The sequence below is a fragment of the Salvelinus alpinus genome, chromosome 4 (genome assembly GCF_045679555.1).
Source record: "Salvelinus alpinus chromosome 4, SLU_Salpinus.1, whole genome shotgun sequence".
NCBI lineage: Eukaryota > Metazoa > Chordata > Actinopteri > Salmoniformes > Salmonidae > Salvelinus > Salvelinus alpinus.
Genome location: NC_092089.1, coordinates 92,701,902 through 92,714,806, shown reverse-complemented (window position 1 = coordinate 92,714,806; position 12,905 = coordinate 92,701,902). Strand labels below are relative to the sequence as shown.

The window sequence follows — 12,905 nt, the reverse complement described above, 5'->3', positions numbered from 1 at the left end:
TCCAGACATCAGTAACCTGTTCAGTCCAGACATCAGTGTCCTGTACAGTCCAGACAACAGTAACCTGTTCAGTCCAGACATCAGAAACCTGTTCAGTCCAGACATCAGTAACCTGTTCAGTCCAGACATCAGTAACCTGTTCAGTCCAGACATCAGTTACCTGTTCAGTCCAGACATCAGTTACCTGTTCAGTCCAGACATCAGTAACCTGTTCAGTCCAGACATCAGTAACCTGTTCAGTCCAGACATCAGTAACCTGTACAGTCCAGACATCAGTAACCTGTCCAGTCCAGACATCAGTAACCTGTCCAGTCCAGACATCAGTAACCTGTACAGTCCAGACATCAGTAACCTGTTCAGTCCAGACATCAGTAACCTGTTCAGTCCAGACATCAGTAACCTGTTCAGTCCAGACATCAGTAACCTGTCCAGTCCAGACATCAGTAACCTGTTCAGTCCAGACATCAGTAACCTGTCCAGTCCAGACATCAGTAACCTGTTCAGTCCAGACATCAGTAACCTGTACAGTCCAGACATCAGTAACCTGTCCAGTCCAGACATCAGTAACCTGTCCAGTCCAGACATCAGTAACCTGTTCAGTCCAGACATCAGTAACCTGTTCAGTCCAGACATCAGTAACCTGTTCAGTCCAGACCTCAGTAACCTGTACAGTCCAGACATCAGTAACCTGTTCAGTCCAGATCAGAAACCTGTTCAGTCCAGACATCAGTAACCTGTTCAGTCCAGACATCAGTAACCTGTTCAGTCCAGACATCAGTAACCTGTTCAGTCCAGATATCAGTAACCTGTCCAGTCCAGACATCAGTAACCTGTACAGTCCAGACATCAGTAACCTGTTCAGTCCAGACATCAGTAACCTGTTCAGTCCAGACATCAGTAACCTGTTCAGTCCAGACATCAGTAACCTGTCCAGTCCAGACATCAGTAACCTGTTCAGTCCAGACATCAGTAACCTGTACAGTCCAGACATCAGTAACCTGTCCAGTCCAGACATCAGTAACCTGTCCAGTCCAGACATCAGTAACCTGTTCAGTCCAGACATCAGTAACCTGTTCAGTCCAGACATCAGTAACCTGTTCAGTCCAGACCTCAGTAACCTGTACAGTCCAGACATCAGTAACCTGTTCAGTCCAGACATCAGTAACCTGTTCAGTCCAGACATCAGTAACCTGTACAGTCCAGACATCAGTAACCTGTACAGTCCAGACCTCAGTAACCTGTCCAGTCCAGACATCAGTAACCTGTTCAGTCCAGACATCAGTAACCTGTTCAGTCCAGATCAGAAACCTGTTCAGTCCAGACATCAGTAACCTGTACAGTCCAGACATCAGTAACCTGTTCAGTCCAGACATCAGTAACCTGTTCAGTCCAGATATCAGTAACCTGTCCAGTCCAGACATCAGTAACCTGTTCAGTCCAGACATCAGTAACCTGTTCAGTCCAGACATCAGAAACCTGTTCAGTCCAGACATCAGTAACCTGTACAGTCCAGACATCAGTAACCTGTTCAGTCCAGACATCAGTAACCTGTTCAGTCCAGACATCAGTAACCTGTACAGTCCAGACATCAGTAACCTGTCCAGTCCAGACATCAGTAACCTGTTCAGTCCAGACATCAGTAACCTGTTCAGTCCAGACATCAGTAACCTGTTCAGTCCAGACATCAGAAACCTGTTCAGTCCAGACATCAGTAACCTGTTCAGTCCAGACATCAGTAACCTGTTCAGTCCAGACATCAGTTACCTGTACAGTCCAGACATCAGTTACCTGTTCAGTCCAGACATCAGTAACCTGTTCAGTCCAGACATCAGTAACCTGTTCAGTCCAGACATCAGTAACCTGTACAGTCCAGACATCAGTAACATGTTCAGTCCAGACATCAGTAACCTGTTCAGTCCAGACATCAGTAACCTGTTCAGTCCAGACATCAGTAACCTGTCCAGTCCAGACATCAGTAACCTGTCCAGTCCAGACATCAGTAACCTGTTCAGTCCAGACATCAGTAACCTGTCCAGTCCAGACATCAGTAACCTGTTCAGTCCAGACATCAGTAACCTGTACAGTCCAGACATCAGTAACCTGTTCGGTCCAGACATCAGTAACCTGTACAGTCCAGACATCAGTAACCTGTACAGTCCAGACATCAGTAACCTGTACAGTCCAGACATCAGTAACCTGTACAGTCCAGACATCAGTAACCTGTACAGTCCAGACATCAGTAACCTGTTCGGTCCAGACATCAGTAACCTGTACAGTCCAGACATCAGTAACCTGTCCAGTCCAGACATCAGTAACCTGTCCGGTCCAGACATCAGTAACCTGTCCAGTCCAGACATCAGTAACCTGTCCAGTCCAGACATCAGTAACCTGTCCAGTCCAGACATCAGTAACCTGTCCAGTCCAGACATCAGTAACCTGTCCAGTCCAGACATCAGTAACCTGTTCGGTCCAGACATCAGTAACCTGTACAGTCCAGACATCAGTAACCTGTTCAGTCCAGACATCAGTCCAGACATCAGTAACCTGTACAGTCCAGACATCAGTAACCTGTTCAGTCCAGACATCAGTAACCTGTCCAGTCCAGACATCAGTAACCTGTCCAGTCCAGACATCAGTAACCTGTACAGTCCAGACATCAGTAACCTGTACAGTCCAGACCTCAGTAACCTGTACAGTCCAGTACTCAGTAACCTGTACAGTCCAGACCTCAGTAACCTGTACAGTCCAGACCTCAGTAACCTGTACAGTCCAGACCTCAGTAACCTGTACAGTCCAGACATCAGTAACCTGTCCAGTCCAGACATCAGTAACCTGTCCAGTCCAGACATCAGTAACCTGTTCAGTCCAGACATCAGTAACCTGTTCAGTCCAGACATCAGTAACCTGTTCAGTCCAGACATCAGTTACCTGTTCAGTCCAGACATCAGTTACCTGTTCAGTCCAGACATCAGTAACCTGTACAGTCCAGACATCAGTAACCTGTACAATCCAGACATCAGTAACCTGTTCAGTCCAGACATCAGTAACCTGTCCAGTCCAGACATCAGTAACCTTTCCAGTCCAGACATCAGTAACCTGTAAAGTCCAGACATCAGTAACCTGTTCAGTCCAGACATCAGTAACCTGTACAGTCCAGACATCAGTAACCTGTTCAGTCCAGACATCAGTCCAGACATCAGTAACCTGTTCAGTCCAGACATCAGTAACCTGTTCAGTCCAGACATCAGTAACCTGTTCAGTCCAGACATCAGTAACCTGTCCAGTCCAGACATCAGTAACCTGTCCAGTCCAGACATCAGTAACCTGTACAGTCCAGACATCAGTTACCTGTACAGTCCAGACATCAGTAACCAATACAGTCCAGACCTCAGTAACCTGTACAGTCCAGACCTCAGTAACCTGTACAGTCCAGACCTCAGTAACCTGTACAGTCCAGACCTCAGTAACCTGTACAGTCCAGACATCAGTAACCTGTCCAGTCCAGACATCAGTAACCTGTCCAGTCCAGACATCAGTAACCTGTACAGTCCAGACATCAGTTACCTGTACAGTCCAGACATCAGTAACCAATACAGTCCAGACCTCAGTAACCTGTACAGTCCAGACCTCAGTAACCTGTACAGTCCAGACCTCAGTAACCTGTACAGTCCAGACCTCAGTAACCTGTACAGTCCAGACATCAGTAACCTGTCCAGTCCAGACATCAGTAACCTGTCCAGTCCAGACATCAGTAACCTGTTCAGTCCAGACATCAGTAACCTGTTCAGTCCAGACATCAGTAACCTGTTCAGTGCAGACATCAGTAACCTGTTCAGTCCAGACATCAGTAACCTGTACAGTCCAGACATCAGTAACCTGTTCAGTCCAGACATCAGTAACCTGTACAGTCCAGACATCAGTAACCTGTCCAGTCCAGACATCAGTAACCTGTTCAGTCCAGACATCAGTAACCTGTTCAGTCCAGACATCAGTAACCTGTTCAGTCCAGACATCAGTTACCTGTTCAGTCCAGACATCAGTTACCTGTTCAGTCCAGACATCAGTAACCTGTACAGTCCAGACATCAGTAACCTGTTCAGTCCAGACATCAGTAACCTGTACAGTCCAGACATCAGTAACCTGTCCAGTCCAGACATCAGTAACCTGTCCAGTCCAGACATCAGTAACCTGTACAGTCCAGACATCAGTAACCTGTTCAGTCCAGACATCAGTAACCTGTACAGTCCAGACATCAGTAACCTGTTCAGTCCAGACATCAGTCCAGACATCAGTAACCTGTTCAGTCCAGACATCAGTAACCTGTTCAGTCCAGACATCAGTAACCTGTTCAGTCCAGACATCAGTAACCTGTTCAGTCCAGACATCAGTAACCTGTCCAGTCCAGACATCAGTAACCTGTTCAGTCCAGACATCAGTAACCTGTACAGTCCAGACATCAGTAACCTGTCCAGTCCAGACATCAGTAACCTGTCCAGTCCAGACATCAGTAACCTGTCCAGTCCAGACATCAGTAACCTGTTCAGTCCAGACATCAGTAACCTGTACAGTCCAGACATCAGTAACCTGTACAGTCCAGACCTCAGTAACCTGTCCAGTCCAGACATCAGTAACCTGTTCAGTCCAGACATCAGTAACCTGTTCAGTCCAGACATCAGTAACCTGTACAGTCCAGACATCAGTAACCTGTCCAGTCCAGACATCAGTAACCTGTCCAGTCCAGACATCAGTAACCTGTTCAGTCCAGACATCAGTAACCTGTTCAGTCCAGACATCAGTAACCTGTACAGTCCAGACATCAGTAACCTGTACAGTCCAGACATCAGTAACCTGTCCAGTCCAGACATCAGTAACCTGTCCAGTCCAGACATCAGTAACCTGTACAGTCCAGACATCAGTTACCTGTACAGTCCAGACATCAGTAACCAATACAGTCCAGACCTCAGTAACCTGTACAGTCCAGACCTCAGTAACCTGTACAGTCCAGACATCAGTAACCTGTACAGTCCAGACATCAGTAACCTGTACAGTCCAGACATCAGTAACCTGTACAGTCCAGACATCAGTAACCTGTCCAGTCCAGACATCAGTAACCTGTACAGTCCAGACATCAGTAACCAATACAGTCCAGACCTCAGTAACCTGTCCAGTCCAGACATCAGTAACCTGTACAGTCCAGACATCAGTAACCTGTCCAGTCCAGACATCAGTCCAGACATCAGTAACCTGTTCAGTCCAGACATCAGTAACCTGTCCACTCCAGACATCAGTAACCTGTACAGTCCAGACATCAGTAACCTGTACAGTCCAGACATCAGTAACCTGTACAGTCCAGACATCAGTAACCTGTACAGTCCAGACATCAGTAACCTGTACAGTCCAGACATCAGTAACAGTAATGTCTGAGACCAGTAGAGCCCTACTCCTCCCGTTACGTTACAGTAACGTCTGAGACCACTAGAGTCCTACTCCTCTCGTTACGTTACAGTAACGTCTGAGACCACTAGAGCCCTACTCCTCCTGTTACGTTACAGTAACGTCTGAGACCACTAGAGCCCTACTCCTCCCGTTACGTTACAGTAACGTCTGAGACCAGTAGAGCCCTACTCCTCCCGTTACGTTACAGTAACGTCTGAGACCAGTAGAGCCCTACTCCTCCCGTTACGTTACAGTAACGTCTGAGACCAGTAGAGCCCTACTCCTCCTGTTACGTTACAGTAACGTCTGAGACCACTAGAGCCCTACTCCTCCCGTTACGTTACAGTAACGTCTGAGACCAGTAGATCCCTACTCCTCCTGTTACGTTACAGTAACGTCTGAGACCAGTAGAGCCCTACTCCTCCTGTACCGTTACAGTAACGTCTGAGACCAGTAGAGCCATACTCCTCCCGTTACGTTACAGTAACGTCTGAGACCAGTAGAGCCCTACTCCTCCTGTACCGTTACAGTAACGTCTGAGACCAGTAGATCCCTACTCCTCCTGTTACGTTACAGTAACGTCTGAGACCAGTAGATCCCTACTCCTCCCGTTACGTTACAGTAACGTCTGAGACCAGTAGAGCCCTACTCCTCCCGTTACGTTACAGTAACGTCTGAGACCAGTAGAGCCCTACTCCTCCCGTTACGTTACAGTAACGTCTGAGACCAGTCGAGCCCTACTCCTCCCGTTACGTTACAGTAACGTCTGAGACCAGTAGAGCCCTACTCCTCCCGTTACGTTACAGTAACGTCTGAGAACACTAGAGCCCTTCTCCTCCCGTTACGTTACGGTAACGTAGAACGAAACTCAGCAGTGTTGTCTTCTTTCTGTCTAGTCATGTAATTACAGGCATATATCCCTGGATGGTGATTTATTTTAGGCTCCTTTAATTCCCAAACGGCACCCTATTCTTTATAGTTCAGTACCTTTGATCAGGGCCCATACGGCTCTGGTAAAAAGTAGTGCACTGCATAGGTTAATGGGCTGTAATTTAGGCTGCACCCTAAAAAGTCTGGGTGTAGTGGACTCAAGGTTACCTTGCCAGGCTGCGTGTCAATGGAGGCAGTGTCCTGGTAGGACAAAAGCAATTCAGAATGTTATTACCATTCAAATTAGAACATATAGGAGGGCCCCGCCTCTCTGATTGGTGAAATAATGGTAGTCATTTGTCTAGCTCTCAGAGACCTTTCATATCCCATTCATGTCTTATTAGCCCCACATGCATCATCACACTGTCATTAAAAATATAAAAAAATCTAATTGATTCTGAGAAGAAAAAAGCAATGGCCCAGGTAGACGTAGTGATGAGTGGAGGGTGGTGGTGTAGGTTCACTACACAGGTAGGGTGCGTCTGAAATTGCACCTAATTCACTAGTTAGTGAACTACTTTTGACTAAAAGAAATGGGTAATATATATATAGGGAATGGGGAGCCATTTTGAACACATCCTAAACTCATTTACCAGAACTCTGAGTAGACCGGTCTTTTGTGATGTTGACTATTCTTTTGTTATTGGGGCTTACTGTGTAGACAGACATACGGAGGCCCGGGAGGGACACACATCCTTATCAGACACTTCAGCGCTAACAGCAGCTAACAGATGCTAACGGCTAGGACTTGCTGCATAACAATGACTAAAGCGTATTACAGCACCTTTGATTAATGCCCGGTGAGTCTGGGGGAGAAATGTTCTCTCTGTTTGATGGTTAATATTCAAAACACAGCCAGTGTTGCTAGTTGATTTTCAGGTGGTCCGAGGTGGAAGACAGATGACGATGGTAATTTATTATTATTTCTGTAGAAATGCTAACTTTGGCAATGTTGATCGATTATGTTTTTGCAACGTACTACTTTAAATTACATTTAGGATAATGATGGTTGCGAATCGAAATGGCGCTGGATGTAATTCTCAGAAGCTCTACTTTGATAAATGTGCTAGTCTTCCCCAGCAGCCTCAATGTCACGAATCCCACCGAAGGCGGTTCCTCTTCCTGTTCGGGCGGTGCTCGGCGGTCGTCGTCACCGGTCTACTAGATCCCTTTTTCCCTGTTCGGTTGGTTGAGTCTTATTGTTTTCACCTGTTCCTTATTTGGTGGTGATTAGGGCTATTTAAGCTGGCAATGTCCGCTTGCTGTTGTGCAGGCTTGTTCCTTCTGTTAGGTTGTGGTGGCTTGTTCCTTCTGTTAGGTTGTGGTGGCTTGTTCCTTCTGTTAGGTTGTGGTGGATTGTTCCTTCTGTTAGGTTGTGGTGCATTGTTCCTTCTGTTAGGTTGTGGTGGATTGTTCCTTCTGTTAGGTTGTGGTGGATTGTTCCTTCTGTTAGGTTGTGGTGGATTGTATTTTGTGGTATTTACGCCGTACTGTCGTGGGTCCTGGTTTGGGCCGATCTGGGTTTTTATGCGCCTAGTGTGTTGGCGTGACCGTGTCAGTACCAGTATTAAATACGTTTGTCCTAACCTTCTGCTCTCTGCACCTGATTCCTGCACCCACGCGTTACACTGACAGACAGACTCATCATTTATCAGTAACACAGGACCCAACATCTGTAAATGAACAACTCAATGTGCCATTGAAATCCAGTGTAATTCAATGTTACAAATCCCCAAACAACATTTAGTAGATGCCAAACCAGACAACCTCCCTTTGGCTCGCTTTTCCTCCTTGCAGCACTCTGAAGTCGGAACAATCCAGACTGTAAACCCCGAAACAGGTCCTGTAACTATTAAATATCCAGACTGTAAACCCCGAGACAGGTCCTGTAACTATTAAATATCCAGACTGTAAACCCCGAGACAGGTCCTGTAACTATTAAATATGCAGACTGTAAACCCCGAGACAGGTCCTGTAACTATTAAATATCCAGACTGTAAACCCGAGACAGGTCCTGTAACTATTAAATATCCAGCCATAGAAATGGAGAGGTACCACCGGTCCCTGTAATCTTAGTTGTTACAATCTAAAAGGCCAAACTGGTTCTAGATCAGCACTCCTATTATGAGAGGGTTCATGACTACGGGCCAAGGAGTCCAGTACAGTGGTGTCCAGTACAGTGGTGTCCAGTACAGTGGTGTCCAGTGTAGTGGTGTCCAGTACAGTAGTGTCCAGTACAGTGGTGTCCAGTACAGTGGTGTCCAGTACAGTGGTGTCCAGTACAGTGGTGTCCAGTACAGTAGTGTCCAGTACAGTAGTGTCCAGTACAGTGGTGTCCATTACAGCGGTGTCCAGTACAGTGGTGTCCAGTACAGTGGTGTCCAGTACAGTAGTGTCCAGTACAGTGGTGTCCAGTACAGTGGTGTCCAGTACAGTGGTGTCCAGTACAGTGGTGTCCAGTACAGTAGTGTCCAGTACAGTAGTGTCCATTACAGTGGTGTCCAGTACAGTAGTGTCCATTACAGTGGTGTCCAGTACAGTGGTGTCCAGTACAGTGGTGTCCAGTACAGTGGTGTCCAGTACAGTAGTGTCCATTACAGTGGTGTCCAGTACAGTGGTGTCCAGTACAGTGGTGTCCAGTACAGTGGTGTCCAGTACAGTAGTGTCCAGTACAGTAGTGTCCAGTACAGTGGTGTCCAGTACAGTAGTGTCCATTACAGTGGTGTCCAGTACAGTAGTGTCCAGTACAGTGGTGTCCAGTACAGTGGTGTCCAGTACAGTAGTGTCCAGTACAGTGGTGTCCAGTACAGTAGTGTCCATTACAGTGGTGTCCAGTACAGTGGTGTCCAGTACAGTGGTGTCCAGTACAGTAGTGTCCAGTACAGTAGTGTCCAGTACAGTGGTGTCCAGTACAGTAGTGTCCATTACAGTGGTGTCCAGTACAGTGGTGTCCAGTACAGTGGTGTCCAGTACAGTGGTGTCCAGTACAGTGGTGTCCAGTACAGTGGTGTCCAGTACAGCGGTGTCCATTACAGTAGTGTCCATTACAGTGGTGTCCAGTACAGTGGTGTCCAGTACAGTGGTGTCCAGTACAGCGGTGTCCATTACAGTGGTGTCCAGTACAGTGGTGTCCAGTACAGTGGTGTCCAGTACAGCGGTTGTCCAGTACAGTGGTGTCCAGTACAGTGGTGTCCAGTACAGTGGTGTCCAGTACAGTGGTGTCCAGTACAGCGGTTGTCCAGTACAGTGGTGTCCAGTACAGTAGTGTCCATTACAGTGGTGTCCAGTACAGTGGTGTCCAGTACAGTGGTGTCCATTACAGTGGTGTCCAGTACAGTGGTGTCCAGTACAGTGGTGTCCATTACAGTAGTGTCCAGTACAGTAGTGTCCAGTACAGTAGTGTCCATTACAGCGGTGTCCAGTACAGCGGTGTCCAGTACAGTGGTGTCCAGTACATTGGTGTCCATTACAGTGGTGTCCAGTACAGTGGTGTCCAGTACAGTGGTGTCCATTACAGTAGTGTCCAGTACAGTAGTGTCCAGTACAGTAGTGTCCATTACAGCGGTGTCCATTACAGCGGTGTCCATTACAGCGGTGTCCAGTACAGCGGTGTCCAGTACAGCGGTGTCCAGTACAGCGGTGTCCAGTACAGCGGTGTCCATTACAGCGGTGTCCAGTACAGCAGTGTCCAGTACAGCAGTGTCCAGTACAGCGGTGTCCAGTACAGCAGTGTCCAGTACAGCAGTGTCCAGTACAGTAGTGTCCATTACAGCGGTGTCCATTACAGCGGTGTCCAGTACAGCGGTGTCCAGTACAGTGGTGTCCAGTACAGTAGTGTCCAGTACAGTAGTGTCCAGTACAGTAGTGTCCAGTACAGTGGTGTCCAGTACAGCGGTTGTCCAGTACAGCGGTGTCCATTACAGCGGTGTCCAGTACAGTGGTGTCCAGTACAGTAGTGTCCAGTACAGTAGTGTCCAGTACAGTGGTGTCCAGTACAGCGGTGTCCATTACAGCGGTGTCCATTACAGCGGTGTCCAGTACAGCGGTGTCCAGTACAGCGGTGTCCATTACAGCAGTGTCCAGTACAGTGGTGTCCAGTACAGTAGTGTCCAGTACAGTAGTGTCCAGTACAGTAGTGTCCAGTACAGTGGTGTCCAGTACAGCTGTGTCCATTACAGCGGTGTCCATTACAGCGGTGTCCAGTACAGCGGTGTCCAGTACAGCGGTGTCCATTACAGCGGTGTCCATTACAGCGGTGTCCAGTACAGCAGTGTCCAGTACAGCGGTGTCCAGTACAGTGGTGTCCAGTACAGTGGTGTCCAGTACAGTGGTGTCCAGTACAGTGGTGTCCAGTACAGTGGTGTCCAGTACAGTAGTGTCCAGTACAGTGGTGTCCAGTACAGTGGTGTCCAGTACAGTAGTGTCCAGTACAGCGGTGTCCATTACAGTGGTGTCCATTACAGCGGTGTCCAGTACAGCAGTGTCCAGTACAGTGGTGTCCAGTACAGTGGTGTCCAGTACAGTAGTGTCCAGTACAGCGGTGTCCATTACAGTGGTGTCCAGTACAGTGGTGTCCAGTACAGTAGTGTCCAGTACAGTAGTGTCCAGTACAGCGGTTGTCCAGTACAGCAGTGTCCAGTACAGTAGTGTCCAGTACAGCAGTGTCCAGTACAGTGGTGTCCAGTACAGTAGTGTCCAGTACAGTGGTGTCCAGTACAGCGGTGTCCAGTACAGTAGTGTCCATTACAGTGGTGTCCAGTACAGTGGTGTCCAGTACAGTGGTGTCCAGTACAGTGGTGTCCAGTACAGCGGTGTCCAGTACAGTGGTGTCCAGTACAGCGGTGTCCAGTACAGCGGTGTCCAGTACAGCGGTGTCCAGTACAGCGGTGTCCAGTACAGTAGTGTCCAGTACAGTAGTGTCCAGTACAGTGGTGTCCAGTACAGTAGTGTCCAGTACAGTAGTGTCCAGTACAGCGGTGTCCAGTACAGTGGTGTCCAGTACAGTAGTGTCCAGTACAGTAGTGTCCAGTACAGTAGTGTCCAGTACAGTAGTGTCCAGTACAGTGGTGTCCAGTACAGTGGTGTCCAGTACAGCGGTGTCCAGTACAGCGGTGTCCAGTACAGTGGTGTCCAGTACAGCGGTGTCCATTACAGTGGTGTCCAGTACAGTGGTGTCCAGTACAGCGGTGTCCATTACAGTGGTGTCCAGTACAGTAGTGTCCAGTACAGTGGTGTCCATTACAGTGGTGTCCAGTACAGTAGTGTCCATTACAGTGGTGTCCAGTACAGTAGTGTCCAGTACAGTAGTGTCCAGTACAGCGGTGTCCAGTACAGTGGTGTCCAGTACAGTAGTGTCCAGTACAGTAGTGTCCAGTACAGTAGTGTCCAGTACAGTAGTGTCCAGTACAGTGGTGTCCAGTACAGTGGTGTCCAGTACAGCGGTGTCCAGTACAGCGGTGTCCAGTACAGTGGTGTCCAGTACAGCGGTGTCCAGTACAGCGGTGTCCAGTACAGCGGTGTCCAGTACAGCGGTGTCCAGTACAGTAGTGTCCAGTACAGCAGTGTCCAGTACAGTAGTGTCCATTACAGCGGTGTCCATTACAGCGGTGTCCAGTGTAGTGGTGTCCAGTACAGCGGTGTCCAGTACAGTGGTGTCCAGTACAGTGGTGTCCAGTACAGTAGTGTCCAGTACAGTAGTGTCCAGTACAGTAGTGTCCAGTACAGTGGTGTCCAGTACAGCGGTTGTCCAGTACAGCGGTGTCCATTACAGCGGTGTCCAGTACAGTGGTGTCCAGTACAGTAGTGTCCAGTACAGTAGTGTCCAGTACAGTAGTGTCCAGTACAGTGGTGTCCAGTACAGCGGTGTCCATTACAGCGGTGTCCATTACAGCGGTGTCCAGTACAGCGGTGTCCAGTACAGCGGTGTCCATTACAGCAGTGTCCAGTACAGTGGTGTCCAGTACAGTAGTGTCCAGTACAGTAGTGTCCAGTACAGTAGTGTCCAGTACAGTGGTGTCCAGTACAGTAGTGTCCAGTACAGTAGTGTCCAGTACAGTAGTGTCCAGTACAGTGGTGTCCAGTACAGCTGTGTCCAGTACAGCGGTGTCCAGTACAGCGGTGTCCAGTACAGCGGTGTCCAGTACAGTAGTGTCCAGTACAGCGGTGTCCAGTACAGTGGTGTCCAGTACAGCAGTGTCCAGTACAGTAGTGTCCAGTACAGTAGTGTCCAGTACAGTGGTGTCCAGTACAGTAGTGTCCAGTACAGTGGTGTCCAGTACAGTAGTGTCCAGTACAGTAGTGTCCAGTACAGTAGTGTCCAGTACAGTGGTGTCCAGTACAGTGGTGTCCAGTACAGTAGTGTCCAGTACAGTAGTGTCCAGTACAGTGGTGTCCAGTACAGTGGTGTCCAGTACAGTAGTGTCCAGTACAGCGGTGTCCAGTACAGTGGTGTCCAGTACAGTAGTGTCCAGTACAGTAGTGTCCAGTACAGTATTGTCCAGTACAGTAGTGTCCAGTACAGTGGTGTCCATTACAGTGGT

General features: G+C 48.4%; 1 protein-coding gene across 1 annotated transcript in view; it reads right to left on the bottom strand.

The window, feature by feature from the left end:
* LOC139572664 (mucin-2-like) overlaps nt 1-10,824 on the bottom strand; it is a 44,045-nt gene extending 33,221 nt beyond the window's left edge. Inside the window, exon 1 of the mRNA XM_071395342.1 lies at nt 10,257-10,824. Within this exon, the coding sequence (XP_071251443.1) occupies nt 10,257-10,824 (568 nt within the window). The remainder of the gene's footprint in view (nt 1-10,256) is intronic.
* Nucleotides 10,825-12,905: the final 2,081 nt, after the last annotated feature.